Raw genomic sequence first — 16,042 nt, forward strand, 5'->3', positions numbered from 1 at the left:
CCAAGACTGGGTAAGAATGCCTGAAAAGATCGAAGGAAACAGTGTTCAGTGCTCACACAAGTCTGGGAATAGTGTCTGTTTCCATCACCTGGGAGACTTGAAAACCTCATAATCCCCAGGGCTTTGGTTAGAGTACTCAGAAGGGTCTTGCTTCAGTATTGGGGAATAATTAGCTCTAAACTAAACATGACATTGGTCCCACCTCAAAAGGAGTATACTGTTTCCAAATAGCTGCATCCTAGAGCAAAGTTCAAGGATATTTAGAGGGGCGCCTGGGTAGTTCAGTCAGTTGACTGACTGACTCTTCTGACTCTTGATTTTGGTTCAGGTCATGATCCCAGGGTCATTGGATCAAGGCCAGCGTTGGGGTCCTTGTTGAGTGTGGAGACTGCTTGAGATTCTGTCTCAGTCTTCCTCTGTCTCTCTTCCCCATTCATGCTCTCTGTCTCTTTCTTTAAAATAATAAATAATAAATAAGAATATTTAGAAGAATATAAAAACACCTAGCACCAACAAGGTAAAATTCACAGTATCTGCCATCTAGTCAACAATTACCAGGTATACAACTAATACAGCCAATAATGAGGAATCAAAACACCAACGGAAAACTGATCGAAGTTTTAGAATTAGTGGATAGGGGCATTAAAATAGTTATTATAACTGTATTTTATACGTTCAAAAAGTGAAATAGAGACTTGGAAGATCTAAAAGAGACCCATATCAGACTTTAGAAAATGAAATCTGTAATACCTGAGATGAAATATACACTGGATGAGATTAATGACAGATTAGGTACTGTAGAAGAAAATATGAGTAGACATGAAGACACTGCAAGAGAAACTAAACAGACTAAACCATCAATACATATTTTAAAAATAAATTGATAGGACACCTGGGCAGCTCAGTCGGTTGGGTGTCTGACTCTTGGTTTTGCTTGAGTCATGATCCCAGGTTCATGGGATTAAGCCCTGCATCAGGCTGAGCTTGGCCTGCTTAAGGTTTTTTCTCTCTCTCTCCCTCTGTCCATCTTCCTCACATGTCCTCTCTCTCTCTCTCAAATTAAAAAAAAAAAAAAAAAAAAACTAAAATGAAAAAAAAAATGAGCACCAGTGAACTGTGGGACTTCATGCAACCTAATGTATATACAGTTGACAGTTGAATAGTGCAGAGGTTTGGGGAACCAACCCCTGTGCAGTCAAAATCTGTGTATAACTGACTCCCCCAAAACTTAACTACTAATAGCCTACTGTTGACTGGAAGCCTTTTCAATAACATAAACACTTGATTAACACATATTTTTTAGGTTGTGTGTATTATATGTTGTATTCTTAGAGTAAGCTAAAGAAAAGAAAATGTGTCAAGAAAATCATGAGGAAAAGAAAACACATGTATATGTAGTACTGTGCTGTATTGAAAAAAAATCTACACTTAAATGGATCCATGCAATTCAAACCCATGTTTTTTTCAGTGGTCAACTGTATATATAATTGGACTTCCCAAAAGAGGGGAGAGAGCAAATTTTTTTTAAAAATAATGACCAAATTTTTTTCAAATTTAATTAGAACTGTAAACCCATAGAGCCAGAGTACAAGCAACAAAAAGAAATCTACACCTAGGCACATCATTATCAAATAGCTCAAAACCAGCGATAAAGGAAAAAAATCTTAATTGCAGCCAGAGAAAAGGCAGATTAGGTACAGAGGAAGATGGGTAAGGATGGTAGCCAACTTTTCAGGAGAAACAGTGTGCATAGAGCAGAATCTGTAAAGTACTCAAGGGGTAAAAAGTCATAAACCTAGAATTCCGTATGCAGAGAAAATACTTTCAAAAATGAAGGTAAACTGGGATACCTGGGTGGCTCAGTCAGTTAAGCATCTAACTCTTGGTTTCAGCTCCAGTCATGATGTCGAGGTTCATGAGATCGAGCCCTGTGTGGGACTCTGTGCTGACAGTGCAGAGCCTGCTTGGGATTCTGTCTCTGTCTCTAAATAAATAAGCAACAAAAAAATGAAGGTGAACTAAAGACACACATACAAAAGCTTGAAAGAATTCATATCCAGCAGATTTGGACCACAAAATATGTTAAAGGATGTTCTTTAAGTAGAAAAAAAATTGCATTTTAACATATATATAGAACTCTACTTCACAGGCTCCATTTCTGGATATTATTTTAACAGAGAATATATTATCCTGTAAGACTAATTTGGATGTGATCCTATCTAAAGGAAAGATGGTGTCGACAACCTCAACATTTTTCTTAACCCTAGAATTTTATAGTTTTAGAATTTTAATGTAGCTTATTTTCTGCTTTTTCAAAAGACATTATTGCAAGAGCATCTCAAGCAGACGTCGTTACAATCGTGATTTGGAACAAGATGAAGCATTTATTCCGGTTGGAGAATCATTGAAAGACCTTATTGACCAGTCACAGAGTTCTGGTAGTGGATCTGGACTACCCTTATTGGTAAGATAAAATGTCATACAAACACAAAGCGTTTATCGATACAGAATTTGTCCTCATATGATCATACACAGCATATTTGTTACAGAGTAGGGAACATTACTAAACACACATTTTTTTCCCTTCTTATTTAGAAAGATAGCTACCATAATGCAAGGAGAAATCAGTTAAAAACAAGAAGTATGAAACAAGAAAAATAGAACAGGCAATTAAGATAGAGTCTCAAACAAAATTAGGGGGAAAAAACGTGATCATGAGGCGCTATATAAATGCTAGAGTTAACTCTCAAGTTTTGCTTTTAACTTGTAGAGGAATCAGATATAAATTCTTTGCATCTAAGGTTAAACTCATTGGCTGGGAGAAGTATAACTATGTCAAATTAATAAGTACTAGATATCCAGATATATTTTTAATTTAATTGCATTTGTTTAAATACATTGATCTCTGATTTTTAAATTTATTGAATTCTGTAATTGAATTGGAAAGGTAAAAGTAAAACTATCTTCATATGCAGACCACATGATATCTACATAGAAAATCTCAAGGATGGTACCATAAAGTGAGTTTATCAGGGTTGCAGAATATATGGTCACTGTACAGAAATCATTGAATTTAGGTACACTGGCCACGAGTGGTTAGGAATTAATGTTTTATTTTTAAAAATGTATTTTAATGTTTATTTTTGAGAGAGAGAGCGTGCAAGCAGGGGAGGGGCAGAGAGAGAGGAAGACACAGAATCCATAGCCAGCTCCAGGCTCCGAGCGTCAGCCCAGAGCCCAACACTGGGCTCAAATTCACGAATTGTGAGATCATGACCTGACCTGAAGTCAGGCACTCAACCAACTGAGCTGCCTGGCACCCCAGGAATTAAAAATTTTAAAGCAGTATCATTTAAAATAGCTTTAAAAGACATCATATATTTTAGAATAAGCTTAACAAAATGTATATAAGACCTGTGCACTGAAAATTAGAAAACATTGCCAAAAAATTAACAAAACCCTAAATAAAGGGAGATGTCTATCCTGTCTGTGAATCAGTAGATGCAGTATTAAAATTTCAATGATCCTAAATTGATTTATAGTTTGCATTCAATATGAAATCAGAGCAAACTTTTTAGAAATTGATAAGCTGATTCTAACATTTATACGGAAATGCAAAGGACCTCGTAGAAGAGTCAAAGCAATTTGGAAAAAGAATAAAGATTCACTACCTGATTTCTGTACTTACTATAAAGCTACAATAATCAGCACAGTGTGATCCTTACATATAAGTATGTATATCAGTGGAAGAGAATGGAGAGTATAGAAATGGATACAAATATCACTTGAATTGGGTGCCAGAGTAATTCAGGGGGGAGAAGACAGTCTGTTCAACAAACAGTGCAGGGAAGATTGGGTATACGTTTGCCAAAAAGTATATCTCAACCCTTATCTCCAAATACAAAATTACTTTGAAATGGTTCATAGACCTAAATGTAAAAGTTGAAGTATAAAACCCTTCAAAGAGAATGTTTTAGAATATCATTGTGACCTTGGGTTAAGCAAGGGTTTCTTAGCACACAAAAGGCATGAATCATTTTTTTAAATGATACATTGGACTTTTTTTTTTTAAGTTTATTTATTTTGAGAGAGACCGAGACAGTGCAAGTGGGGGAGAGGCAGAGAGAGAGGGGAGGAGAGGGAATCCCAAGCAGACTCTGTGCTGCCAGTGCAGAGCCCAACGTGGGGCTTGAACTCACGAAACTGTGAGATCCTGACCTGAGCCAAAACCAAGAGTTGGATGCTTAACCTACTGAGCCACCCAGGCGCCCCGGTGAATTGGGCTTTCTCAAAATTTAAAACTTTTCCTATTCAGAAGACACTTAAACAAAGGAAAAAATAAGTCACAAACTGACAATGCAGATCTGAAAGAATTTCTATTGCAGAATGTATAAAGAACATTTATAATTCAGTAATAAGGCTACCCAGTTTTTAAAAATGGACAAAATTTTGAACAGATACTTCCCAAAAAAAGATAAAAGAATGGCAAAGAAGCACATGAAAAGGTGCTCAGCAGCATCAGGCAAATGCAAATTAAACATTAAAGCAAGACACTGTACATCCACTAGTGTGACTAAGGCTGAGAACATTAAGTGCTGAAAAGAATATAGATCAGCTAGATACCTCATACATTGCTGATGGGAATGAAAATATTTCAGCCACTTTGGGAAACAGGTTGACAGTTGACTGAAAAGTTAAGTTTATACTTTCTATACAGTGAAAGTTCTTCCACTAAGTATTTACCAAAGAGATATGCAGACATGCCCACACAAAGACCTGAATGTGAATGTTCACAGCAGCTTTGTTTGTAAGACATAGGGTTGTAAACAGCCCCCAAATCCATCAGCTGGTAAATGGACAAATCATAGTATATTCATACAGTGGAATACCACTCTTCCATAAAAAGAAACTAGTGATACAGGCAGCAACAATACAGATGGATTTCAAAGTGTTTTATGCTAAGTGAAAAAAGCCAGACAAAAGACTACATATTGTGTGTTTTCATTTATGTGATATTCTAGAAAAGGCAAAACTGTAGGGAAAGAAAACAGATCAGTGATACCAGCGCCGGGGCGGGGGGGTTGGGGGTTGACTTTAAAGAGCCAGGAGGGAACTTTCTTGGGTCCTGGGAACGTTCTATATCTTAATTGGGGTGTTGGTGGTTGCATTACTGTATACATTTGTCAAAACACAGTCCTCAAAAAGAGTAGATTTTGTTGTATGTAAATTATGCCTCAATAATCCTGACTTTCTTTAAAAACTATAAAAGGATTCTGTAATAAATGATACATAAAGTTAAGTCAGTTTAGGTATGCACAAAATCTAGTCCATTTTAACTGCATTTCCAACGTGGACCTTAGGGTTCTTATTAATTTAGAATGGCCACTAGTGCTTCTGAAAATGAAGGGTAGCAATCAGTGTGCATCTTTGATTCAATGAAAATTAATGAAGATACTTGTACTTTAGGTATTGCCCTAAACAAATCCCTATATTCTGTGAGTAGAAGGGAATAGAGTTCAAACAAATACATGTATACATAATAATAAAATTATAATTGTGAGAAGTGTAGCAGCTGCGAGGTATACGTGTGCTATGAAGGTGTTCCACAGAGAAATAACACCCTTAAGTGAATTCTGAAAGCTGAAATAAGAGGAATAAGAGGGGTGGTGGGTGGGTGATTATAGCAGATGATGAGGCTGGAGAGTCAGGTGGGAGCCAGATCACGTAGGGTCTTCCAGACTTGAGTGGAAGATTGGTAACTGTCATTTGGATTTTGCTGCATGATAAAGCACCCCGAGCTTAGTGGCTTGAGCAATAAATATTTATTATCCCTCATGATTCTGTGGGTCTGCTGGACAGTTCCTTTTCTAGAGTTGCCCGGCTGGAGCTGGATGCTCCCAGACATGGCCAGGGCTTCCCGTGGTATCGTTCATCAGTCACAGAGTTCCCCAGCTCAGCAAGAAAGGGCGAGCCCCAGAGCACAGACACTTTTCAGGTCTCCACTTGTATCACGTTGTTCTGTTGCTAAGAGCAAGTCACATGGCCATGCCCAGAGTCTGTGGAGGAGACTACCCAAGGGGGTGTGGACTAGGAGTGGAATTATTTTGACCATTTTTGCAGACGGTCTGCCACATTGACCAATCCGTTAGTGTGTGATTTCACAAAATATGTTGTGCATTGTTTCATCTACTTTTAAATATGTTATAAATTCTAACAGGGCTATTGACTGGTCGTACATCCCATCCTTTTTGTTGGGATGGGCCATCAGACCACTTTCTCAGTCTTAGCAGGTTCTTTTCATCAGGAACTCCACAAACATTTTACCTTTTTCTATGAAGGTGCAGCGAACTATTGCCAAACAGATTCAGATGGTCCGGCAAGTCGGTAAAGGCCGATATGGAGAAGTATGGATGGGTAAATGGCGTGGTGAAAAAGTGGCAGTCAAAGTATTTTTCACCACTGAAGAAGCTAGCTGGTTTCGAGAAACGGAAATCTATCAGACAGTGCTGATGCGCCATGAAAACATACTTGGTGGGTACACGTTCGGTTTCAGTCGATTCTATACTCTGACACGGTTAGTGGGGTACAGATAGAACCCTGCCACATGGGCTTTGAAAACATACATGAATTCGCTTATGTGTGTTTGGCTGAAGGAGACCCAGGAGAATACAACAGTTTAAATACAAACCAATCCTGAATGCCCACCAACCACTTTATTTACTGTCCAACTAAGAAAACAAGAGTGAGTTTCAAATTGGAAGTAGTGTTAGTTTATTGGACTTACTCATACAGTAACAAAACCCAAGTTTTTGAAAGGTAATTTAAGCAGTTTTCTAGTATAACTTTAACGGTATGTACCTTTTTGCCTTTTGTAAATTAAACTACCCCCCACCTTCATTTACAAAGTAGAAAAATAATTTAGGTATGATCTGATCAGTAGGGTACATAGACTCCTTTAGCTTTCCTGACTTTTCAGCTACTATTTCCCTACCCTTTAATTTCGAGAGTGCATAGCACATTGCCACAAGTATTCCAGACACTTAACTATTAGTTTCCTAGTGCTGTCATAACAAATTACCACAAACTGGGTGGCTTAAAACAACAGAAATTTATTTTCCAGAGTTATGGAAGCCAGAAGTTTAAAGCGAGGGTGTCAGCAGAGCCATGTTCTTTGAAGGCTCCTGGAGAGGCCCCTTCCTTGTCTCTTCCCAGCTTCTGGTGATTGCCAGCAATTTTTGGCATTTCTTGGCTTGGAGACCACACTCTTGCTGTTTGTTGTCATATGGCCTTCTCCCCTGTGTGTCTTTGTCCAAATTTCCCTCTTCTTGTAAGGATGCTGGTCATTAAGTTAGGGTGCATCCTGATGTCATATGACCGCATCTGAATTTGATTACAGCTACAAAGATCGTATTCCAAATAAGGTCACATTTACAGGTACCAAGTGGACATGAGTTGAAGTGGGGGGGAGGGGAATGCTGTTCAACCCAGCACTCACTGACCTTTTTCTGAAGGGAAAGAGGACAAGAAAAAAGAAGGAAAGGAGCCTAGTATCATGGACCTGCTTGTCAGTGAGCCAGACGGAAAGGCAGATGCGATGAGGCTTGATGGACAATTGGGAGTTGGTTTAATTAGGAGCGGACTCTTAGTTGAACATTTTAACTTTATTATTGTAATGTGTCCACTTTTCAATTTCAGAGCTTTTCCACATTCCTTCTTCTTGTAGTTCTTCATGCTTAGAGAATCATGTATATGGATAACATCCCCCCAGGTTATTTTCTGATATGTGATCTTTTTCTTAGTGATATAATTGTCGTTTTCATGATTATCATTAAGATTATTTTAAAAGTATTACAGAATTGTAGAGGTGTGTGTATAAATGGCAGGAAAAAATTGGTAACACATTCAAGAGATTTTGTTAGGCCAATTAAATTTTTATCTGTACATGATGCCTAGGTTATTCTCTGTATCCTGAATGAACATTCATTATTCTTCCTACACACCTCCGATAACTAACCTTTTAAACTCATCAATTGAACAGGTTTTATAGCAGCAGACATTAAAGGTACAGGCTCCTGGACTCAGCTCTATTTGATTACTGATTACCATGAAAACGGATCTCTCTATGATTTCCTGAAATGTGCCACACTAGACACCAGAGCCCTGCTCAAGTTGGCTTATTCAGCTGCCTGTGGTCTGTGCCACCTCCACACAGAAATTTATGGCACCCAAGGAAAGCCTGCAATTGCTCATCGAGACCTAAAAAGCAAAAACATCCTCATTAAGAAAAATGGAAGTTGCTGTATTGCTGACCTGGGCCTTGCTGTTAAATTCAATAGGTAAGTGGTTCTTTGCCTGCTGCTTTGAAGTCATTTTAATCTCCAAAAGATATTTGCCTGTTTGGATTCAGGATAGTGGAATTCCAAACACGTATTTGTACTTACTTCTCTAAAGAAATAGTGGGGATTTTTTGGTCTTGGTGTTTTGTTTTTCTGTTGTTTTTTTACAAAAATTTCATCCTACCATACATAATTCTTGATTTCCTGCTTTTTATTGTTTTAGACATCATTCTATTTCAGTTTATGTAGCTCTGCTTCATTTTTTTTAAGTTTATTTATTTATTTTGAGAGAGGGCATGCACACACTTGTGGAGGAAGGACAGGGGGCTGGAGAGAGAATTCAAAGCAGGCTCCACACGGTCAGCGTAGAACCAGTGTGGGACTCTAACTCATGAACTGTGAGATTATGACCTGAGCTGAAACCAAGAGTTGGATGCTTAACCAACTGAACCGTCCAGGCAGGCACCCCTGCTTCATTCTTTTTCACAGTGCTGATACAAAGTTTTCCGTTATATAGATGTATAGTATAGTTTATTTCATCTATGACCTAACTGATGGGCATCAAAGTTGTCTGTATTTTATTATTTTTTAAAAAATACTTTAATAAACATTGTATTTTACCCATTTATAATATCCTCAAACACTTGTACAAGTATTTGTTTGTGGTGGATTCCTGGAGAGGAGGCTAAACAAAGAGTAGGTGCCTATCAAAGGATAGTGTGATTGCAGGCTGCCCCTTCAGGGGCCATGCGTTGCTTTACACTCCCACATCAGTATACCATTCTCCATCACCATTTGAAATTGTCAGTATTTTTTAAATAGAATTACCAAATTTTTAGGAAACCATTGAAACTATTTTCATATTGTTATAACTCTAGGAAACAGGCAATTTACATTTCAGAATTCCTTTCAGGTTATAAAATAAAAGTACTCCATCTGTCCGTCTGTAATAAATTAATATTAAAATTGAAATCTTCTTCCCTAGTGGTTACAGTCTTCTGATCCTGTTGTTGTTCTTTGCCATTGTAGTGTTCATTGGCTCAACTATTCATCAGGTGCTGTTTAAGAAAACCTAAAATAGGGGCTCATGGGTGGCTCAGTCCGGTTAAGCGTCCAACTTTGGCTCAGGTCATGATCTTATGGTTTGTGAGTTTGAGCCCCGCATCGGGCTCTGTGCCAACAGCTCGGAGCCTGGAGCTTGCTTCGGATTCTCTCAAAAATAAATAAATGTAAAAAAAAATAAAAAAGAAAAAAAAAAGAAAAAAAGAAAACCTAAAATACATTATATTAATCTCAGCTTCAGAGTAGTTTCCAGAACCTGCCAGAATTGGGTGCCTGAGCAACAAAGCATTCATGTCTTCCAGCTCTAAAATGTAGTCCAAGATTTGAAAAACCAATAAACATCATTTATTACTGATTGTCAATATGATTATGTAAACATTACTCACAACAGAACTAAGTGGATTGGATCCATAAAGAAGAAGAAAATGTAATCCTGCGTCACAAAGACTGAGTTTATCATGTGGGAATGGTAAAAACAAATGATTCCTCTCAGTTTAGTTTCATATTCACTTGTTCTGGGATATAATTATCTACCACTTTTTCTTATATTCAGTACTGTCCTTTTTCTTGAAGAGGCACTAAACTTGTTTGGTGACAAAACTTGACTTGATATGTAACATATTTAAGGGGTATGTTACTGTTCTAAAATCTGGAAAATGCTAACTTTTAAAGTCTATCTGGCCCCAAAGAATTCTGTTAAGGGAATGTGGAGATATTAAGTAGGTAGGTAGATAGGTTTTGTTTTAATTTTATTTTTTATATATTTATGTATGGGGTGTGTGTGTGTGTGTGTGTGTACACATGTAGATAAACTGTTTTGTTCCTGACCCTCAACCTGAACATTGTCTCTGTTTCAGCGACACAAATGAAGTTGACGTGCCCTTGAATACCAGGGTGGGCACCAAACGCTACATGGCTCCGGAAGTGCTGGATGAAAGCTTGAATAAAAACCATTTCCAACCCTACATAATGGCCGACATCTATAGCTTTGGCCTGATCATTTGGGAAATGGCTCGTCGTTGTATCACAGGAGGTAAGACTAGTTAGTGTGTTTCCAGTTATGTTTATATCCTCATTATTGAAAAAGCAACAGCTCCATTTATATAACTTAGATGTCATATATGTTGGGGATCAAGGCCACTGCCACATTTTGTGATTTCACTACAAGGACTCACAGGACTCAGCATATAGTTGTCCTCACAGCTAAGATTTATTGCAGTGAAAGAATACAGATAAAGTCAGCCAAGGGAAAAGTGCACGGAGCAAAGTTCAGAGGAAATCGGGCACAAGCCTCCAGAAGCCCTCTCCCAGTGGAGTCACACAGGATGTGCTTAATCCCTCCAGCAGTGAGTTAGGACACTTGTGAAATATTGTCATCTAGGAAACTTCATGAGAGACCTAGTACCCAAAGATATTTTTAGAGCCAGGTTACATGGGCACCCTCCACCTAGCAAGGACCAGAATTCCAAACTCCTAGAACGAGAACAGGTGTTCAGCATAAACCATATTTGCACAAACCGTCTAGGCACAGTGAGCGACCTTATCACTTAGGAGAAGTTTTATATGTGTGTAGGGGACTGTTTACCTGGCAAGTTCCCAGACACTGGCCCAGCGCCAGCCCTCTACACAGGCCTTTTCAGGACAGCAGTCTCAGGCCTGCCATGTTCACTATTCCCCACAAATCATGTTGTCTTTCTGCTGTAGAACAAAAAATAAAAACTGTATTCATTAGTAAGAACAAATATGTATGTAAATAATTAGACTAAAAAGGTAAATGAGCATTTACCTTACTTTTTTTAAGGGATATACATAGCTAAGTCCATAAGTTTCATAGGACCCTACCCTGATGGAGGTAGAGAAAATAATTAGGCATGAAAAAGAGAAGAACATACATTTACTGTTAAAAGTGAATCAGTTACTCTAATTCTTTTCTTCTTTGTGTAGGAATCTGTTTTAACTCCCATAGTTGAGTAAGAGGTGCTGAGTAGGTTGACATTTTTTGTGCCCACTGTGTTTTCTCCCTACAGGGATAGTAGAAGAGTACCAGTTGCCTTATTACAATATGGTACCCAATGATCCATCATACGAAGATATGCGTGAGGTTGTGTGTGTCAAACGTTTGCGGCCAATTGTGTCCAATCGATGGAACAGTGATGAAGTAAGCAGAGCTCCGTCCCCTGAAGTGGTTGGTAAGTGTCGTCAAAGATCTTCATGTACTCACCACATTCTCTTTACTTTTCAGTGTCTACGAGCAGTTTTGAAGCTCATGTCAGAATGCTGGGCCCATAATCCAGCCTCCAGACTTACAGCTCTGAGAATCAAGAAGACACTTGCCAAGATGGTTGAATCCCAGGATGTAAAGATTTGATAAACAGTCCTGAGGAGAAATTCTAGACTGCAGGAACTGTTTTCACCCAAGGAATGGGTGGAATTAGAGTAGAATAAGGATGCTAACTTGGTTCTCAGACTCTTTCCTCACTACACCTTCACTGGCTGCTAATATTAAACCTTTCAGTACTCTGTAGAATACAAGGTGGGAACTTCTAAACACTTTGTTCTTTATATATGGACGGCTTTATTTTAAATGTGGTTTTTGATGCCTTTTTTTTAATTGGGTTTTTATGAACTACGTCAAGACTTCAATCCTGATTAATAAGTCTCCAGACTCTGGGTACTGAATTCCCTGTTCATAAAATGGTGCTTTCTGTGAAAGCCTTAAGAAGACAAATGAATTCAGCGGAGATGGAGAAATACACACTTTGCCTTCTACCTGAGGAAGTTTAATCTGTTTGTATCCCACCTTTGTAAACAGCCTATGGATTATGATCTGTTGGGGATACTCCTTAGTTTATGATAGTTTGTCATGCTTTGATGGTGGTGTGTACACACGTGCACGCGCGCGCGCACACACACACACACACACACACACACCAGGATTCTTCTGCTGCCATTCGAATTAGAAGAAAAGAATTTATGGATGCACAGGAAGATATTGATGGCTGTTGGTTTTGTGCTTTAAAAATGCATTATCTGACCAAGATTCTCCAATCACATAAAAGCCATTTATTTACCTTGCAAGTGAGCAAGCTTCTCTGCCAACTTTATTTTTTAACATGAAAGTTGATACAAAGGCCAAAAGAAGTTTAAAGTGTCTGTAAATTTGGTCTGTTTTCCTTTCATTACCATCTTTTTCTTCCTCCCTCCCTCCCCACCTGCTTCCTCTCCCCTCCCCTCCTCTCCCTCCCTTCTTTCCATCTCTTTCTTTTCTTTTTTTCTTTTTGGTAATTCTTACTTTTGTCCTGAGAATCATCTTATCCAAAGTTGGAACTTCCAATGCCATGAACCTTCTGAAGAAAAACACTTCTTATTGAAGTGAACTACTAATTACTGCATTTGATAGCAATGTAAGTGCCTATAACCATGTTCTATATTCTTTATTCTCAGTAACTTTTAAAAGGGAAGTTATTTATATTTTGTGTGTAATATGCTTTATTTGCAAAACACCTCCTTTACAACCATATTTTATATATGTACATACATGTATACTGTAGAAACCAGCTCCTGTGTACCTCATATCCCATTCTTAAGGGAAAAAAATTAAGAGATCATCAGAAAAAGAAGAAGTTATAAAGTAGAACTACATATAAATTTTCAGAATTAATGCATTCAGAAGCATATATCAAATCTAGGACTTTGTTATTTCAGGCATAGACTTTCAATAAGATGCTGTCATCTCATGTTTTCTTTGTGAAGGGATCCTCCAATTAGAAGTTTCTATTTCAGGGCTGATAGAAACTTACCAACAACTATTTTGGGCATTTAAATCATTTGAGACTTTTGGTTTTATGATTTCTGTTCCATAACTTGTGATGACAATGAAGAGTCAGGCAAAAAAAGCTCAGTATCTAGTGATATGACTATAGACTATGAAATGTCTGTAGCCATTACCTGTGTCTATTCCATAGAGCTATTATTCCGTACAGTGCGACATATTTTATGCATGCCTTGTTATCCCAAGGAATAATCCTGATTTACTTAAACTTACACTTCTGTAATGCCTTTTTCCTGTTAATATCTTATCCTGAACAAACAGCTCACGGGTGCATAAAGTGAATAGGTTTTTTTTGAATGTAACATAAAATAAATGTGATTATATCACAACATAGTTAAAAACCTTTAAAGGGGAGGAATCAGAGCACGTATCCATCCATTACTAAAAATCTGGCTGGCGTTTAAGGATGAAACTCTTATTTATACATGAAACTTCACAAGTTTGAGATTTTCTTGAATAGTTTTGACTAAGCTTAGTAGTTTTCATCTAACATAATTAAAGCTTGAAGTGTTCATCAAAATCAGTAAATGTATATATTGATAGTATACAATAACGTGCTCTTTCAGAATGTTCTCCCTGTGTCTGTACTGACAGATTCTAATCCATGCTGCCATGTGATTTAAGAACAATTCTGAGCTCTGATCGTAATCTAAGGTTGCTTTATTTTTTATTGGATAAACTATAGATCTTGGAAATTATTTGTCATCTTAATAACAAAGTATGTAAAGAAAGGCAAACTCTATTCTTAGTAATGTTAAAATAGTGTGTGAGAGCAGACAATTACAGATAGTATATAAGTAGAAGACCACTATAATGATTTTTTTTTAATAAATAGATCTATGAAAAGTGGTATCAAGAATTAACTGCAGCGGCTTGTTCAGTTAAAATATTTTCTAAGATAGCATGTTCTTTAGAAAGCAAATGATGCCATATTTGAAATACTAAAGTCCAAAAAATATGCATGAAACTTATTTTCTTCTCTCCTTCCTACTCTCACTGTTAAATTTCTAAGTTCATCCAGTAAGTGAAATATTTAAAGACTAAGAGGAAGTATTACATAGTACTATATAGTTAATAATTTGTAAAACCCCAGGAGCCATTATTTGGCCCCGCTTACAATTTAGCTTGAATCTAGTTTCTCTGGAAATGTCTTCACAAAAGATATTTCGGTCAACATTAGAAGTGTCCCTAAACTTAGAGAATGGCCTATAGCTTTTGAAAATTATGTTTTACAAAACGTGCCAGATTTTTTATTTATGCAGTCTAAAAATACTCAGTACCTTTTTCTTTCATGCGTTTTACTTCTATTTAGGACAAAAATGTAATACAACTTTTAAAAAATCATGTATCTCTTAAACTGGCCCAAGATCAAATTCGATATTGAATTATTTATTCCAGGCAAGATGTTATAAATTAAATCACTTATGTTTCTTTTCATACACGTTGTTTGGAAATGTTCCAAATACCTAAATTAACCTCAACAGGAGAAATACTAATTGATTTTCTAAAAAAGATTGTTGTAGCTCTTGTACTGTCGAAAGGGGTGGTATTTATTACTTGCTTGGGTCAGGTGTTAAAATAGGGTAGCAGTTCATCGTATTGCCTCAGTGCTGTTATGAGAGTTACAGTGGAAAACCCCACAGAGCTGACTTGTGCATAAACACCAAATTAAATCTCCGGCTGGCAGCACGTGAAGCCACGTGTGATGATCATCCCGTAAGGAAAGTATGTGAATACTGCTTTTGCAAAGGAGTAAATCTATTACTGTAATTTTAGCTTGTGCTCTGTACTATGCTTTCAGTGGAATTATTTAAGCTCTTTTAGTGACCATTGTCCTTGCCCATTTAAAAACTAAAATGTAGTATATATATTGTATAAATGAAAATATCATTATAGCTTAATTAGGGAAGTTGTACATAGACATCAAAAGAAGGGTTAAAAACAAGCAGTTTTATTATGCAATTGTAAAACACCAAAAATATAGATTCATCTTTGATATGTAACACACTAAATGTATTTTGTACAGCATCTGGTTTAAAAGGTGCCTTATTAAGTTTACCATTAATTGCTTTGTTCTATATATAGATTACATCCAATGTATCATTTTTAAGTAAATAACCTTATTTTAGTATACTTTAGTGATGTGTTTTGTGATACTCTGCTCGGACGGTATTGTGTGTCAAAAGTCACATGTCTGGTGAGATTTTATAGCAAGTTAGTGTATGTACACATGTCTCTGAGATGTGCATTTCAGCTACCGGAAATCCAGTGCGGGACACACAGCGGGTAAGTGACCACACACTCTTTCCTTCATGTAGATAGAGAAGTTACAAACCTATTACAATGAAGGGTTGTTTCCCTCTAAAAAAACTTTTTTTCTAATTCTAAAACTATGCACTCATTGCAGAAACTTTGGAAAACATAGAAAAGCATAAAGAAGCAAATAAAATCACTCGCAATTCTGCCACATGTTACCCCTATTCACTTTTGGATGTTGCCTTTCACTCTTTTCTACTGCATACTTTCTACAAAATTAAGACCATAGTATGTCATTAATATCTATCGAAACAACTTAAAAAAAAGTTGAATACATAATATTCCAACAAGTAGATGGAATAATTTATTTTTGTAATTCCCTGTTGAATATTTGGGTTATTTCCATTGTTTTCAAAAATATAACGAATGTATTGCACATCCGTATACCTAAATCTTTTAAATCATGAATTTATTCTCTTAGATTACATTCCTAAAAGTGAGACTAGTGAATATGAACTTTTAAAGGAATATTTAAGATGAAAAAAATCAAAGGTTC

The 16,042-nt window shown here is 37.0% G+C and overlaps 1 protein-coding gene across 5 annotated transcripts in view; it reads left to right on the forward strand.

Moving 5' to 3' along the window:
- The window catches only part of BMPR1A (bone morphogenetic protein receptor type 1A), a 137,381-nt gene extending 122,020 nt beyond the window's left edge, over window positions 1-15,361 (forward strand). For all 5 annotated transcript variants that reach the window (XM_042961284.1, XM_042961287.1, XM_042961283.1 and 2 more), the window contains 6 exons: window positions 2,320-2,464; window positions 6,339-6,531; window positions 8,039-8,336; window positions 10,256-10,431; window positions 11,426-11,556; window positions 11,641-15,361. In XM_042961284.1, coding sequence (XP_042817218.1) covers window positions 2,320-2,464; window positions 6,339-6,531; window positions 8,039-8,336; window positions 10,256-10,431; window positions 11,426-11,556; window positions 11,641-11,766 — 1,069 coding nt within the window. In that variant the 3' untranslated portion in view covers window positions 11,767-15,361. The remainder of the gene's footprint in view (window positions 1-2,319; window positions 2,465-6,338; window positions 6,532-8,038; window positions 8,337-10,255; window positions 10,432-11,425; window positions 11,557-11,640) is intronic.
- The last annotated feature ends 681 nt before the right edge of the window (window positions 15,362-16,042 follow it).

Source organism: Panthera tigris, chromosome D2, assembly GCF_018350195.1.
Source record: "Panthera tigris isolate Pti1 chromosome D2, P.tigris_Pti1_mat1.1, whole genome shotgun sequence".
Taxonomy (NCBI): Eukaryota; Metazoa; Chordata; class Mammalia; order Carnivora; family Felidae; genus Panthera; species Panthera tigris.